Source organism: Pelodiscus sinensis, chromosome 6 (genome assembly GCF_052426305.1).
Source record: "Pelodiscus sinensis isolate ZL-2025 chromosome 6, ASM5242630v1, whole genome shotgun sequence".
NCBI lineage: Eukaryota > Metazoa > Chordata > Testudines > Trionychidae > Pelodiscus > Pelodiscus sinensis.
The window spans coordinates 21,829,791-21,847,351 of NC_143057.1; the positions used below are offsets into that span (position 1 = coordinate 21,829,791).

Consider the following 17,561-nt stretch of genomic DNA (forward strand, 5'->3'; position numbering starts at 1 on the left):
GTTCTGGCAGTGGGAGAGGGGACCACGCCAGATCCACCTTTGGGTGCTTCTCCCTGCTGCAGGAACATGTCTGAGATTGGGCAGCGGCCTGCAGCCGAAGGACACTTGTGGAGTTGGATCTTATCTAGGTAACTGGAGAGGAAGTGAATACTGCTCTTGGAAAGATGGAGAGGCAGAAACGCTGTTGGAAGCCTTGTCAGGTCACATGTGCATTTCAGAACCTGGAAAGGTGCTTTAGAACTTTTTTCTTTTGAGGTGGATTGAGTCAGGGAAAGAAATCTTAATACAAGAGGAGAGTCCAGTCTATTGAGTCCCAAATAACAGAGAACTGACATATTCTCACAGACATGTGGCCAGAGAAATCTCTGCAGTTGTAGGGAATATAGAGGCTCCAACAAGCTCTCTTAACTTTGAGTCCTTTTCTTAAGCAGGCCATGTCTACACAACTGATAAGATCCTAGCAGCTGCAGTCGATCTTCCAGGGCCCAAATGGGGTTTCGGGAAGAAGACTGGTAAGTATATGGGTTTGTTACAGTGGAATGAGGGAAGTACTTTTGGGAGGAATTTAGGGTGATTGTGCAGGACCACTTTGTCCTTATGAAATATTGTGTACGGAGGTTCTGTCATGAGTGCTCCTAACTCACCCACTCTTCTTGCAGAGGTAATTGCAACCAAAAAGGCAACCTTCATTGATAGATATAGAAGGAATCAGGTAGCTCATGGTTTGAAGGGCTTGCTTATAAGGACCCTGAGCACAAGGTTAAGGTCCCATGTGGGAACTGGGTCTCTTTGTGGTGGAAACATATTGTGTAGGCCCCGGAGGAACTTCTTGATGGACAGGTGAATAAGGATGGACTAACCCTGTAGTGGAGGATGTAGAGCTGCTATGGCGGCAAGATGTACTTTAATCAAGCTTAGTGACAGTCCTGTTTGATGTAGATGTAGCAGGTAAGTAAGTGTATATTAAACCCCAGTATCTGTTAGGGTGCACTTCTGTTTTGAGCACCACACAATTGAAGCAGTGCCATATTTGCTTGTATGTTTTATTGGTTGCATGCCTGCAGCATTTCACAAGGATTTGCTGCACTTCCTCGGAGTACTCCGTTTCTACTGGAGTCAGCCAGTTACCATCCATGCATGGAGATGGAGTGTAGGGATGGCTGCGAGGTGCATCTGCCCGTTCTGTTGTGTGAGCAGGGATCAGACTGGAGGGAGGCAGTATGGTGGACATACACTCATCTCCAGCAGGTAAGGATACCAGGTTTGCCTGGACCAACTCGGGGTTATGAGTATGACTTTGTGTTTGATCAGTGGAAACGGTGGAAATGCATATAGGAGGGGTGCTTCCCATTTTATGCTGAATGTGTCCCCTGAAAAGCAGGGACCTGTGCCTGCTATGAAGCAGTAATACAGGCACCTTGTATTTTCATGGGTGGCAAATAAGTCCACCACTGGGAATCCTCACCTCTGAAATAGATGGTTCAGTATCGTGGGGTTGATCTCCAACTTGTGATTCTGTGAGAAGTTTCTGCTGAGGCTCTCTGCAAGGACATTGTCTTTGCCTGGAAGGTAGGTTACGATCAGGCGTATGTTTTGCAGAATGCACCATTCCCACAATCGTACTGCTTCCTAACAGAACTGGTAAAATCAGGTTCCCCCTTGTTGACTGATATAATACATTGTTGTGACACTGTCAGTGTTTGTACTGTTTTGTTCTGGATCAGTGGGAAGAAATGTGCGCATGCATTGTGGACTGCCCTGAGTTCGAGGAAGTTGATATGTTTGCAGACCTCATCCTTGTCCCATTGAACTTGGACAATGTGCTTGACCAAATGGGCTCCCCAGCCCGTTAGCGAGGTGCCTGTCATGGAGCAGGATGGTAATGAATGGGATGCAGTAACCCGTTTTCATGGTTTCCAGCACCCACTTGTCAGTAGGGATGGTGTGCCACGCTGGACAGAATGCAGTTAGTCTGCTGCCAATGTTGTACAGGATTTGGACTGCTGCTTTGGAAATATCGGTGCTGTCTGACCCTCGACCAGACCTTCAAAATGTCTGGCACGATGTTGATGGCTGTTGTGCTGTCATCTGGTCAGAGGCCAGTCTGTGTCTGGTCTGTCTTGGGGCGACGCCTGTTGTTGTAATGTCTTGGTGGTTAAACGGACTTGGCTTGAACCTCTGTGTATACAACCTTAACTGTTTTTTTTAATTCACAGGTATGTGAATGTCCAGTGTTTTTAGTGTGGCTCAGGAATCCTTCAATGTATGGAGGGAAGCGTTGGTGGATTCTGCAAAGAGCTTCATACCTTCGAATGGGAGATCCTCAACTGTGGCTTGGACTTGCCTTGGAAAACTGGACAGCTGGAGCCACAAGGCATGACTCATTACAATTACTGAGGCTAGGGACCTTGAGGCTGTATCCACCAATCTAGAGCAGCCTGGAGAGCCGTTCTGGAGATCAGTGCTCCTTCACTGATGTGTGCCTTGAACTATTCATTTTTATTGTCAGGAAAGTACACAATAAATACTGAAAGCTGGTCTAATATGTGGTGTGTGTATTTTGCAAGGAGAGTGACATAATTTGTGATTGAGCTGAAGGCTGGCTGATGACTATGCCTTCCTGCCCATGAGATCCAGCCATTTGCAGTCCTTGTTGTATGGGACTGTCCACATGGCCTGCTGGCCTCTCTTATTGACTGCCTCCACCACTAATGAGTTTGGGATGGGTTGTGAAAATAAGAAGTAGGAACCTTTTGGGGTGACATAATACTTGCAGTCCGATCTTTTGCAAGTTGGGGGAATTGTTGCTGGTGTCTGCCATTTGGTTTTGGCAGGATCCATGAGTGCTTTATTCATCAGGATCGCTAGCTTGGCATAAGGAGAGGCATGCAAGATGTTCGTCAACTTATGCTGGGTCTCAGGTAAAGCTGAAAGGGATATTTTTAGTGTGTCTGTCACACATTTAAAAACTTCCTGAAATGATTTGAAATCATCCCCTACGTTTGGTGGTGGGGGCACAATTATATCATCCAGAGGCGAGGATGAAAGATGTGTAGGCAGGGGCAAATCTATTGTTTGCTCTGCTCCTGTGATGTCCACCTCCTCTTCCTCTTGTGAGTAGCATGATGGATCAGGCGACTGGCCGGGGGGACTTGAGCATTAGGAGCCTGTGGTAACTGCAGCGCTTGTTGCACTCTGTGTGCCACCCATGGATCCCAGTATGGCCAGTTAGTTGGTATGGGTGGCGGTAGCCGTTGTGATTGTTGCCACTGTTGCACCTGCTGTGTTGGCTTGATCGACAAGCTTCTGGGTGTGTCTGAATCACTTCCTCATCATCACTCAGTAAAGGTGGTGCCGCAGCAGGTGTTGTAGAGAAACTGAACCTTGAGGTACTGGGGGTATCATCTGTCCCAAAGAGTGGCATTCCTGGTACCGGAGCTACATTCAGCTCCACTGTGCTGATAAACTGAGGCAGTGGAGGTGGAGGGAACGGGATGGCCACTGCAGGCATTTGCATTATCGGCACCAGCAGTGAAGCTCTAACTGGTGCTGGCTGTTTGTTATGCGCGTTTGCGTGCTCCCTCAGTGCCAGCAGCCCTATGGGGTTTTAATAGCCATGCTTGGTGCCGGAGCTGATCGTGGTCTTGCCAGTGCTGCTTTTTTGCGCTGCTGGCCTTTTTGCTGGTGCCGTTGTGGAGCTCTTATGTTTCGGCTCCGAGGTCAGCTTGGCGGATGAAGGGCGGGCCTTCTCTTTGGGGTTGTAATTTTCCTTGGTGCCAGCCCAGTACACTGTCTGTTTCTCCGGTGCCTTAGCTCAACCGACGTGGAGACAGACTTTTAAATTTGCGATTGCGTCCTCACTGGGGAGTTGGACCCCGAGGAAGAATGGGACCTCTTCTTGCGCAGTTAAGCCCTTTCCTGGTCCCTAGGGCTCAACCTGTAGAAAGCCCCTCTATCAGATGCTGCCCCAGGCGACACATACCTGGGTAGTGTGGTATGAGGTGGGTCTGAGGCAGACTGTGATGATTTCTCCAGCATGATCATTTTAAACTGGAGATCTCTAGCTTTCCTTGTTCTGCTGGTTAACTTTTGAGAGTGAGAGCACTGTTCAGTATGGTGCAGCTGATAAACTCCAAGTGTCCATCCGATATTGAAATTGACAGCCTGCTGCTCTTGTACTATTAAAGTTCTGGAGAGCCAGGCATGTCCCAAGGCGCAATCTGTTTAAGGCAGTCACTGAAGAGTGGGACCAGAACTCTACATGTGGTGTAATAACCGCAGTTTAGCAACGAAGAAACAATATTTTGTTTTGCTTTTTTGTTTTATTTTAACTATTGAGAAAAAACAAATAAGCCATGGGTGAAGCGTTGTAAGTCAGGGGCATCATAACTCAAACTCTCATTTATGATAGGCGCTATGCGCTGTCATAAATGTGGGCTGAGGATGTAAGCTGGGGGTTTTCAGCCCCTTCTGTACTTACAATCATTTTTGTAAGTGCAGGGGGTCGAAATTCAGGGGGTCGGAACTCGGGTGGTCACAAGTCGGGGACCTCCTGTACTAATATTACTATTAACAATGTAATCTGAGGACAACTACTCTGCTGTGACCGAAGCCGGTGGTGGTCAGAAAGGAACTGAGGAGGTGCTTGGCTGCTCATGCGGGATAGCCGTTTCAAATGTTGCACACCGGCATTCCATGTGCACAGCCAATGGGGGGGACCACTGTCGAAAGTGTCTGACAAGAGGTGCAGTGGCACAGGTGCACCTAAAGGTGGAGCACCCATGGGGACACTTCTCAAACATGAGAGTACCACCATCTCCACATTCACTCAGTGTTTGAGTCTGATAAAAAGAGGGTTAATTAGAGACCTATGATTTAGGAGTTTTGCAAAGTGAACATCTGTTCCCTAAGAACTAGGCTTAAAATCAACTCACTAAACATAGCTCAGCTACAATGCTACTTTCCTGGCTTGCCAGGCAACACACATGGGATACTATACAAAAGCAGGAAGAGTTGTGCTTAGGACCCAGGCTGCTTTTTTTAACAGTTTATAAGCAAAATTCTGCAAGGAGAACACTTCAGAGGCTTCTAATTAAAAACACTGGAAATGATTTTTATTTTGAAGTAATATTTCTTAAATACAATTAAATATGCTCAAAACATTCCCAATCAGAAAACAAAAAAGCAGCTTGCCTATAGTCTCTTAGGCCACTGAGAAAGCTTCCATTTTATTACTTACGGTTCTTAACATTTAATGTCACTGTTTATTACATAAAGCAAACCCATTCTAGGAATGCATTCTGTTTATGTAAATAATCCAGTCTGGGTTCCGCAAAGGCCTCAAAAGGAGAAAGATACTCAAATCCATTTGAAATTCAACAGATTTGGACATAAAACTCCATCTCACCTGAAGTGTTTGGAACAATACAGTCCACCGTTGCTTGGCCAGTCAGATATACACCGTGTTCTCACTGATTTGCACAGTTCCTATGGCTTAGTGTTCACATCAGTGACAGCTCATCTTCTCAAGGCTTGCACTGGCTTTCTTTACTAATGTATTTGAAGGAAAATCATTTTAAAGTTTGCATTAATTTGTGGTAATTTTTGTGTTCAGCAATCAAATCTGCACTTTTCCTCTTTAAATGGGAATGTAATTAATTCTACTTGTTCAACGATTAATTAGTTCAGAGTCTTCTTCCTTTTGTATTGAATTTGACTACTGATAGTTTTCCATATGAAGGGGAATGGTGTCCGGAGTACAACACATTTTCCAGTCACTCTGTATAAAACCCTTTCCAAACCCAGTTTGCACAATATCATATGGTTTGCTGCATAAGAGAATTATACTCTTCTACCAGTTTCTTCTTCTCATTTAATTTTTCCAGTACTGCATCCATTAAATACGAAGCAAAAGGAAACTGAAAGAGAAACACACAAAAATGATTACTGAACTCTATTTTTTTCAGTTAAAAAATGTAAACTAAATATCCTTAAGCCATTTCATTTCATTTATTTTTGACAACTGGCACCCACTTGCACACATCTGATCTTTTAAAACTGATCTGCCTGGTTAGTGTGTGTAACTTTGTTCTTTATCATAAAGATGATAAAAGAGCAAAGTAAAATGAAAAAAGATAAACGCCTTATTGAACAATTCATGGTTTACTGACCATGTTAATGATGTAATCTACAATACTAGCAGCTCTGTCATTTATCTTCAATCAGCTAATCAATATGAGGTTACAGTCATCTCTAGGGCACATATAAATAGAAGTAGTACTGTATGTTCACTACACTCGAGAGAGTGAGGCAGAACTATGAATATAGCTTCCTGTGCTGCTGCTAAATGGCTTAAGAGTGTACAGTGACACTTCTGTGAATAAATGCAGAAAAAAAATCTCCATTGATCAGGGTATTGCAGAGAAGTCTGTTACTCTAAGCAGAATGGGAATTTTACGAAAAGCTGAGTTTACACATTTTACAGAATTGTAGATTCACTCTTGTATTTACTTTTAAACCCGGCTTTTGTAGCATGTCGTTTGGATTTTTTTTATGTGCACCATATTGTACCTATAGCCCTAGGCAGAATCCGCTGCCAGCATAATCCAAATGTTAAAGTGCAGGGTAGTGGGGAGTCCATCAGGAGGTGGTACACCAACTCCACTCAGTTACCCATTGCCCCCAACAGTGAGCAGTGCTGGGTGAGGCTCAGAGATTGCACTTTTAGTTCACGTTTTGGAAATCCTTTCCAGCAGATGTTCCAGGGATAACATAAGGCTGCCCTTCCTGGAAGAAAGGAGTGGTGGCTTTTGATGGGGAGGTGAATCCTAATGGAAAAGAAGCAGTTGCATCCTGTGCCAGAAGAAGGAAAGATAATTTGGTCCCCAACCATGTTCTCAGGAAGAACCAAGCCAAATAGTCATTGTCGTGGATATATATGTAAAATCATTGAGGGGAGAAATCAGTTCTCCCTGGGGTTTAGAAGATAACCATCCCAGTGTTTTTATAATTCCTCATTCCATCTCTATTGTTTGATAATACATTGCCTCTGTTCTGAATTTATTTTTTCACTGCCATATCTTCCTCTCTTCCCATTATGTCTGCTGGGCTTTAAAGACTATTCTGGGTTGATATTATTTATGCCAGATAGTGAAAGAGGACACTGAACAAGCTGAATCATTGGAGAGTTCTTGTTGTTCACATTTTTCATGATTAAAATGTTACAAGAAATTATTTATAAAAATGATAGAGGGTAAAATCCTGACCTTATCCATAGGGGCTGTGCATGAAGGGGTGGGTCAAGTATTACGCTGTACCCTACAGTCACTCTGCATTTACAGGAAAAACTATATAATCCTCCTCCGAGTAAGAACAGTATGCGCACAGGGCTAGCACTTGCCAGCTGAACATGTCCTCCAGCACATAGTCTGTATCCCCTAGGTCTACGATGTGGAATTGTGGAGCTAGCTGAGTACATCTAACCCTTGAGAGTTTGGGGCACTACTATACTCTTGTGTGAGGATCAAACTAGTGATCACAGTGTTGGTATTACAGATGCATGTGCTCAACTCAAATCCCTCAAAGATACTGTAATCTGCTGCCTGTTTCCCTTAGCTAGGAAGTTCACTGCCATGCCCGGGTTCTTCCAAGCTATTGTTTACTTTCAAACACACAGGCTACGTCTACACTTGCAGGTTCTTGCGCAAGAATCTGCAGTGTCCCCACGCTGCCCGCCCGCTCTTCCGCAAGAACATTTACAGTACGGCGTGGTAAGAGAGGGCTTCTTGCGCAAGAGTTACGCTCTTTTCTTACAGGTATAAGCTCTCTTGTGCAAGAGCTCTTGCACAAGAGGGCAGTGTGGACGTGCGGCAGGGGTTACTTGCGCAAGAAAGCCCTATGGCTAAAATGGTCATCAGAGCCTTCTTGTGCAAGAGAGTGTCCACACTGCCATGGATGCTCTTGCACAAAAGCACATCTCACTCACAGCAGTGTGGACGCGTTCTTGCACAAGACTTCTTGCACAAGAACCCTTGCACAAGATGTTCTTGCGCAAGAAGCCGCTAGTGTAGACTTAGCCTTAGGCAGGACATCTAAACAGAGCAATTCCTCCATTAGAGGGTACCGCACCCAGACTTTTTCTCACTTGTCCCTGCTTCCCCTTCAGTTCCCTGCTTCAGGGACCCATCATCCTCCTGCAACACTCTCCCCAGCTGAGTTGGCTCTCAGCACATTACAGGGATCACTTGACCCCTTCCCAGCTGGGTCTGATAATCAAATAGAGCTGACTGGCCCCAGGCCTCAGACACTTAAAGAGACAGGCCACCCTTTTGCAGTTACTTTCTACTGTGCTAGAAAATTACTGACTTCAGTATGATGTTCACAGTGTAACTGCTCTTTTTCATTGTCTAAATATATTTTGTCATCATTACTACAAAGTCTTGCAAATGTTCTTTTTCACTAGCTTGATTCCCTTCATTTTTTATTTATTATATATTTTTTTCATAATGAAGTGCTTTGAATGAATGTATTATTGCTCTGCTGTCTTGGGTTCATATAATTCTATATTGTATTTTGCTGTTCACTATTTTTGCAGCGAACTTTGCAAAGATCTTTTGGCTTTCTATCTAAATTATTCAGTCAAATCACAAGCTGAATATTGTAGTATTCTTTCACGTTTAGGACAAATATTTGTGTTTTTTATGAGATTCTTTTTATACATACATAGCCAACATTGTATCTCTATAGTCTTCAGATTTACTCTTCTAGATGGCTTTGTAAATGTGTTGGGATATTTATGTTCCTGTTTAGGATTTCAGAACAGTTGATACCGAAGCCAATCTAAAGAATCCATCCCAGATTTTAAACTGTCCAAAGCTTTGAGTCAATTCACAAAGCTGTGTGAATTTAATTAGCTCGTTGCATACAGCTACACTACATAGACATGTTCAGTACAGTGGACAGTTATGTATTGTAGTATTGAATATGCCTTTAGTCAGGTGGCTCCTAAAAATCTGGAACACAACCAGTTTTCTGAAAGGTAACGAGTAATAATAGACACCATCAAGTGTAATTTAAAATAGCATTCAAGGGAAGTGAATTTTAATAGAGTTGCATATATTCAGATAATCTGAGAAAGCAACAGCAATCTACCTTTTTTTACATGTTTTACCATATTTCCAATTTTTCACTGTTGAAATAGAAAATATATAAAGATAGGCTGAATGCTTTGTGCAGATGTCAACAAGATAGCTAGTCATCTTGGATACATTGTCCACTGGGAGGGAGCATGGCTTAATAGAGCACAAGCCTCAGAGTCAGGTGTGCTGGGTTCTATTCCCACCTTCCTGACAGACTCACTATGACCTTGGGCAAGATAGTACCTGTCTTTCAGATTTCCCCCTCTGTAATAGTGGTGATAATATTTATCTGCCTCGTGGGGTGTTATGAAGCTCTAGTAATTTGTATTTTGAAAAGGCTTTGAGATCCTTAGAAAAAGATAGAAATTCAGAATGTTGTTTGTTGTTATTATTCTAATGAGGAACTACATTCCAATTCATAGTGTATCAACTACCCAAAACATCCACATCACAGACTTATTATTTTACTTAACAGTGAATTACAAATTGATACAGAAATTAAGTTGTTTAATTCTTTTCTAATATTTTTGGAGTGCATGCAAGAATGACTACAACTACAGTTAATTCACCCATAGCGGTGACTAGTGCAATAGCTTTTTTTTTCTGTGAATAGATTGCTTTTAACTTCAGAGCAGCAGCATCTTGAAGTAGGTAAATTGAAAATTCAACAGAGACTGAAACTTGAGAAGAGGAGGAAGAAATTGCATTTGAAGCTTCTAATTTCAGCAGAGGCTAGACTTGAATATTCTTCACTTCAACTTAAATGAATTAATTGTAAAAACTCAGTGGGACCGTAATCTAAAAATGCATCACTCTATTACTGTTCCTTGGCCATACTGATTTGTGAAGGCTTGTGTGACTAACAAATTCCCTTCTGTATATTTGTTGTCCACTTCTAGCATGGGTTGGAAGATTTGCTAATGAATCCAACTTTTACTCAGCCCATTTTATTCAATGTAATGTATTATTATTACTACTCATCCTGTAAAATCATACATTTAAAGCATTCCAAACTACAACCTAAAGGACAGAGTTCCCACTGTATAATTGCAAGAACTACGCAAACATGGATGTTTGGCTTGGTGGCCCAACACAAAAGTACTGGCTTTAGATGCAGACCATTGTGTCTGTTCTAGAGACTTAGCTTTTTAAAGGACAGGATTCTTGAAACTGTAGTCCCCGGCTTAAAATGAGAGCGTGGATGGTGACATAGGAGGTATTTTGTATGATTGATCAAGTGACAGAAAGGCCTGCTAGGGAAGAGGGAGAAAATAAAAGACAGATCCTGTCTTAGGTTCTCCACCCCTACCCTAGGGAGAGGTCTGTAGAAACCTGGAGACAAGGTATGGAGGGGAAGGAGTTTCCATATATATTACAAAGACTGGAATGCAATTTCTATATTAATAAAGAAGTCCCAAGCAGGGTACATTTTATTATGGAGCTCTTGTTGGATTGGCCATGATTACCCCAGAGGCACAACTGATAAAGAATCAGTTAAGCCAACCTTTTAACAGGCTCCAAGGCTTGAAAGATTTTGGCAATCTACTTGTGCCTTGTTAAAAATTTATCTTGGAGGCTTGGCTTGAAGGACTGATTTGGAGTGAGGCCAATGTGTTTTTATACAAAAAAAATTTGTATTGTTCTAAGGTAATATTACTACGATCCACCAGGATGAAGTCTTTGTGAGGTACAGGAAAACTTTTAACTAATAGAAATGAAGGCCAGATATTAATCTGGCTAAATGAAGTTTTCAAAAACTGTGGATTTAAGAGACAAATCTAGTACCCTATACCTAGTTCATGTGGCTGGCATAGGCATCGGAGATATGAGACGAGAAGTCGGGAAAGAATCTTCCTTTCATGTGACACACTGGAGGTGTAGACATGTCTAATGGCTGGAATGGCCTACTCTGGTTGGTACATGCCCCACTTCCCAGCAGGGAAGAGCTAGAGGTTGTGAACTCTAATGGATTCCCATTGCTACTTCTCGCATGCCCCACTTGCTATACATAGCCTCTCTGAAATCTCCAGGCTGGGAAATGCACCTCTAGGATGCCTCTTGACATACATCACCCCCTTGTGCCACAGAAACCCATTAATTTCACCTTCTTCTATTTTAATACAAAGGATTGGGTTTAGGGTGTTAAATTTTCAGTGATGAGGTTCAATCCACTGGGATTTCATGCATGAATACACAGATCATCAAAATGACCTATTTGGCCATTCAAAATGTAGCTTTAGACAATATGTGTTCATAAATATCATGGCAGAATTCCCAACTCAGCTATTTCCTTCGATAATACAATTCTTATTTGAATAATATTTTGAAAAGGAAACTTCTCTGCTTAAGAGTGTACAGGGGAAGCTCTTCATGTGTTTTTATAATGGATAATACAGTGAGGCCTCGATTCTGACTTGAGCCTCTGGATGCTACCATAATATACTTATTAATCATAGAATCAGTGAGACGTTTCTGAAGCAAGCATGAATGTAAACTTTTTCACGTCATATCAGTACTGGAAATAGGAGTGTAGGCAAAGTGTAAAAGAGAAGTGTGCTATAGTAGTTTATGATTGCACTCTAGGGGAAATCTATAAAATGACATTAAAAGCAACTAGTGCATCCCCCAGTCTCCCCCAAAATTTCTAATGCAGCAGTAAAACAGCATATGTCAGTAATAAAAATAAAATGTCTATGACATTTTAAATGTTATCGTACTGTCACAGTGGAATAAAATTAGCTTGAAAAATGATCTAAAGGGATATCATGCAGTTCATTATGTATAACAGCAACAGCAGCAGTTTCCCAGTGTTCATAAAGGTTTCTCCATTAAATTTACCTCCAGTCAATAATTAGGAGTCCACAAATAAACCTAGGCAATTAAATCAATACTGCTGGGCAATTATGTTCCAGAGTCCTGGCTCAATGGCACAAAAAGACACTATATCAAACTGTAGTGATCTGATGTAATTTTCTGCAGGACAGAAGTGCAGAGGCTTGAGATGCCACATCACAGATGTATATGTGTACACAGAATACAAATTTATCTCACCCTACAAAGCCTACATTTTATTCTGATTAGAGTGCAGACAAAAATTTCCCATTTTTTCACGGTTAGATTGAGCATTTTGGGTGAGAATTTTTAGATACATGTATTAAAAAGAAACACAATATCCACCTAAGCACAAGATGTGACTTGAAAATTTAAAGGATGTATCATCCTCTGTGGGCTACTCCCATGTTACAACAGGAAAATCCAGGATTTCCATTCAGAGTTTTCTTCACATCCATCTATTGCAGATATTATTTAATCCCTACACAGCAGCTGAAGCAGATCTTGACCCGCAAACCAGCCAATCTCCTGGTTTCATCCAGGTTCTTCCCAAAAAAATTTCCATGGAATTTGGGCTGCCACATGTCTCCTGTGCCCTTAAAATGTCTGCCAGGGAAAAGGGAGCAGGGATGCCTCACAGCACACAGAGCGGAAGAAGGTAAGTTAATGATGATAGAATCTCCATTAACTTACTCATTAAATTCCCATGAGTTAGAGACAAGGAAAGCGATACTGCTGAAAGCAAGGAACCCCGGCTCCTTCCCTAGCTGAAGCTCCCAGTCCCCTTGAAACCTAAAGAGAGGAGATATGTGGTCACAAAAATAACACTCTCCTCATCCTCAATGCACTAGGTTTCATACCCTCTGCTTGTGGTGGTGATGGGGATGATATGAGCCTCAATCTTTTATTTAGTTTATTTTTATGATCTGCCAGGTGCAAAAGAAAAAATCAAGTCTAAATTAAGAAAAAATATAGAGCATGATCCTGACTGTGCAGGTTTCTAAATTGTCCCGAGTATGAACCAAGCACATCATTTATTCCTCCAACTTACTAAAGTCTATGCAGAACATTTCTCAGATCCACAGGAAATATAGGGCTAAAACTGTTAATGCTGTTGTTTCCATTTTGCATATAGCACTAAAACTATTTAAATGAAACTGCACTGCTTGTGGTAAGGCTGAGGCAACTTAATAGGTATTTCAGTCTCCTCTGTTGTAGCAATTAAGCTGTCCTGATCCTATAATCTTTTGATAGTGAATGAAGAAAAACAATCACTATTTTAATTCAGATCATGGGATTTAATCTTGACACTGAAATATTTTTATTTTCAATAATTATTATTTGCTCTTTAGAAATGAGTAGCCTCTGAAATGGCTTTCAAAATATTTTACATTATTTACTTTCTTATTAGAAATGAAGTCTTGTATACAGCTTATGCAAACACATGAGTACATACACATTTACATTTATAAATCAAATGTTATTTTATTTCAGATATTAAGCACACATAATCACAATTCAGAAGGTAACTAAAATATAATGAAAAAGTTTCAAGATCCAGTGGATGTTGTCAGTGATGTCCAAAGAACTGACTATGACTAGAAAAGCAGGGCTCTCACCTGCCAATAAACTGCCCTTGATCACTTATAAGAGGGGAGCATCCCAGCAGACAGTGTGTGTATTAAAAAAAAAGACTTGAAAGAGAAGAAAAAGTATCACACAGGTCACAGCGGCAGTCTCAGAGGACCCCTCAGGGATTTCAACTAGTCTCAGCCTTGTCATCCTCTATGCAGCCTTCCACTCTGCCTAGAAAATGTCGATAGGAAAATGTTTGAGGGGCCTCTAGTGGAAATTTTTTCATTCTTTCTGCATTGACAGGATGCCAAATCAATATTTACTTCCCACTAACAAGCTGCTCGAGGTCTCAGTAGAAAATATTGTAGAGAATGCGGGAAGACACGGTAATAAACAGCTGTCTGGCTGTGAGGAAAACATGAATTGACTGGAAACAGGTCCATAGTAAAAGGTCACTGAAACCCATGAACTCCTCAGGTGTCCATATCAACTACTGACTTTAAAGGCACATAATAAAAAATCTCTTTTTCCTAAGAGGTATAAAAGAATGGATTCTTTTCACTCTAGTAAGCATACAGACTGACTCAATAATTTAATTAATACATTTGTGAAGATCTATGCTAGTTTTCTACAGATTCTTTTCATCTGATAAGTTAGCTAGTATAAATATGTGTTATCTTCACCTCTGTCTCATGTAATGCCTCATAGCTAATGAGAAGCAGAAAAAAATGCAAGAAAATAGCATGAATTAATACTATTAAAGAAATTAAAGAAATACAATTAGAGTATAGAGTTTTAATTCTTTAAGTGGATAAATAACATTTATTACCTGTCCCTCCAGAAGTTTCTGTATGTAACACAGCCATTCCTTATCCTTTTCAACTTCCATTTTAGCCCTTTCTGTTTCCTAAACATAGAATAAATGATTACAGGAATGATTACATAGTCTTTTGCTACTATTATACTCGCAGAAGATACTAGAAAGTAACTGACAACTATAACTGTATTTTGCACACCAACTTAGTAATTGTATGTGTAAATTGGGATAATACTTTGAAAACTGCTTGTCTAAACTGGATCTGAATAATCTTTGAGGGCTTCTATTGCATTTACAGAACCCTTTACTGGCATGTGCAGTTGGATAACGGCACGCCCTATTCTTTGAAATACCCTTGGGTGTGTGTGTGAATGAATTTATGTGCAAAGTTTACAGGTGCAACTGAGGAAATGACTTTTGACATTTGGAATTTATACACAACTTAATAAAATAAAATATGTGTGTAATGTATATGTACAAGTATATCAAAGGTTGGATTTGCTCTTTGTGTGTGTGTATGTGTTAAACACTCACAATATACATTATATCAAAAATATAGGACCTTATTCTGATCTCAGTTACACAGAAGTAAATAAGGAGTAACTTAATTGGAATCAATAAATCAAGAGAGGTGTAAAAGTGATGTTAGTGAAGTAGAAATTAAATCTACAATGCACTTGTGTGTATGCGCTCTCTCTCTCTCTCTCACACACACACACACACACACACACACACACACACACACACACACACACACACACAGCAAATGCTTACAAAGTGTGCAATATACCCTTAGTGGCTTCTACAACGTGGAGTGCTAGCAGAACTAATCGTAGTCTGTTGTGACAATGTGAAAGTATTATTACTACTAGTCAACATTTTGTAATAACAGCATACACACTTCATATTTGTATTATCAGTCTATATCCTTTTTATTCACTGTCAAGCTTTATTTCAGCTTGATCAATTAAGAAAACATTATATTTATCACAGAGAGTTGTGATTATGTCATCAAATAGTCTGCCATAGAAATATATGATAGGCTCAAGAAAGAAAAGCAACAGGCTTGCTAATAGAAAACACCTGTTTAATAGAATAACTGTAATAGTTACCAAAATTAGAGAAAGCATGCACAAATAAACTAATTTTGATATGACATGATGCATTCCAAATTGCTTCATTAGTACTGAAATTCACTTTCAAAATGACATTATCAAATTTCCTTGTGAAAATGGAAATTAATAAGGATTTTTAAATAATTAAAATATCTACATCCTCATGTTCAAATCAGTACATTTATTTTTAATTTATGCATTTACAACTGTGTCTATTATTCACCCATTTCACCTTTATTCTGCAGTTTCCTTTTGCTTAGGCTGTGAATGCTCCAAGGAAAGCACTGTCCTTCTGTTATCTCTTTATACGAGAGACACTGATACATGACTAGGAGATCTTAGGTGTTGTTTATTATTATAACTTCTGAAATAACATGGTAGGCCACATCTTCAGTTGATGAAAATTGTAGTAGTTCCACTAATTTATGTGGAGCTGCGCCAATTAACACCAGCTATTCTAAAATAGCCCTTAAAATAGCTTACCTCGTCGTCTTCAGTATTTAGCATCTCTGCTAGATCAGTCTTTGAAATATTAAGGATAGATGCTGCCAAGGACTGGGCTCGGTGGACTGACTCTTTGGAAAGATACCTGTTGCATTCTTTCTCTTCTCTTATTTTTTTAGAATGTCTGATTCGCATTCTCATCTCCTGTACATTACGCTGTAACTCTCTGGTTAAGGCCTAGAATGTAAGAGAGAGATAAATTCACTGCTGTAGTTTTATAAAAGTGCAAATGCTACGATTGTAAGCTCCTTGGGACAGATACTCCTTTTCATTTTTGGTCACTGTTTAATTAGTAAAATCTGGAAAAAAAAAGAAGAAGCAGATGCAATGTGGAAATCAAACTAAACTTAGTCTAATTTAGTCATTCCATTCCATTCTTGTTGTTCACTGTATCTACACAAAACCCCCCTAAAACAAAAACCCACACATCTGACATCACTCCCGTTAACATAAAGCATATTCATAAAGCCTGCAAAGAGACTGCTATACATACCATTGATTTAATTGTCTTCCCCTTTTCAGATACAATGGAACAAAATCACCCTTAGAGTAACTTCACTGATCTCAATGATACACCAGGACTGGATTTGTCCTCTGTTTTCAAGCAATGGTTGTCTTTTTGTCCACAAGTGGACACTATGTTTCCCACAATGTGACCACAATGAAACATCACTCAAATTGTGTTTACTAATTCCTTCCTTCTTTATTCATTTCTCCAACCCTTAGCCACCAGCAATAGGATTATAGTAGTAGTGATTAGTAGTCTCCTAATTAGTGGCCACAAATTTATGAGCATATTTAAGCAAAGAGCAGACCCTCACTTACATGCTCCCCTCAATCTGGTGACTGTACATGATGGTCCATCCTGCACATTTTTATAGTCAAGATTTAAACTGGGATTTGTGATTTATATACCTCTGACTGATCACCTGGACTGAGTCAAGCCATCCCAGAAGGGGTACAGAGTCTCAGGTGGAAGGGGCGTGGCCGGGGCAGATAGTGCACCATGCTGTCCCCTCGTAGCCTTCAGTGCTGCTTGGAGCACCCCCTCCCCATCTCTTAGAGCTTCCAGAGCAGCCGTGCAGCACCCTGACAGCAATTTAAAGGGTCCAGGGCTCCAGATGCCAGCTGTGGCCAGAGCCCTGGGACCTTTAGACTCACTGGGCCCTGAGGCAGTTTCCCCCTTTACCTGCCCCCCATTGGCAGGCCTGGCTCTAGACATCTATTTTCTGTTTCTGAGAACAGTAGAACTAGTTAGAACTAGAGTAGGATGCCTGATTCTGACAAGGTAGTATTAAAAGAAAACAAAAAACAAACAGGATTTTATTGTGCTCATCCTGGAATGTAGCATTCAATTCATATATACCAGAAAGATGTTGACAAATTGAAGGGAATTCAAAGAAGAGCAGACCATGGCTAACTAAGCGAGATATGCTTTAGAGGAGTAGCCGTGTTAGTCTGTTTCTCAAAAATAACAAGGAATCCTCAGATCACATGCATCTGACGAAGTAGGCTCTAGCCCATGAAAGCTTATACCCAAATAAATTTGCTAGTCTTTATGGTGCCACAGGACTCCTTTTT

At 40.7% G+C, this 17,561-nt stretch overlaps 1 protein-coding gene and 1 long non-coding RNA gene across 3 annotated transcripts in view; one reads left to right on the top strand and one right to left on the bottom strand.

The window, feature by feature from the left end:
* The first annotated feature begins 421 nt into the window (after positions 1–421).
* Positions 422–2,352, top strand: LOC149524128 (uncharacterized). Its single transcript, XR_016349846.1, has 3 exons — positions 422–512; positions 1,065–1,248; positions 2,217–2,352. It is a non-coding gene; the product is annotated as an uncharacterized LOC149524128 (long non-coding RNA).
* A 2,586-nt stretch (positions 2,353–4,938) lies between these two features.
* Positions 4,939–17,561, bottom strand: part of CNTLN (centlein) — a 327,186-nt gene continuing 314,563 nt past the window's right edge. The window contains exons 24-26 of one of the 2 annotated variants that reach the window (XM_075931523.2): positions 15,960–16,157; positions 14,374–14,451; positions 4,939–5,918 (exon numbers count right to left, since the gene is read on the bottom strand). In XM_075931523.2, coding sequence (XP_075787638.2) covers positions 5,817–5,918; positions 14,374–14,451; positions 15,960–16,157 — 378 coding nt within the window. In that variant the 3' untranslated portion in view covers positions 4,939–5,816. The remainder of the gene's footprint in view (positions 5,919–14,373; positions 14,452–15,959; positions 16,158–17,561) is intronic. The other variant, XM_075931522.2, reaches the window with a different exon arrangement.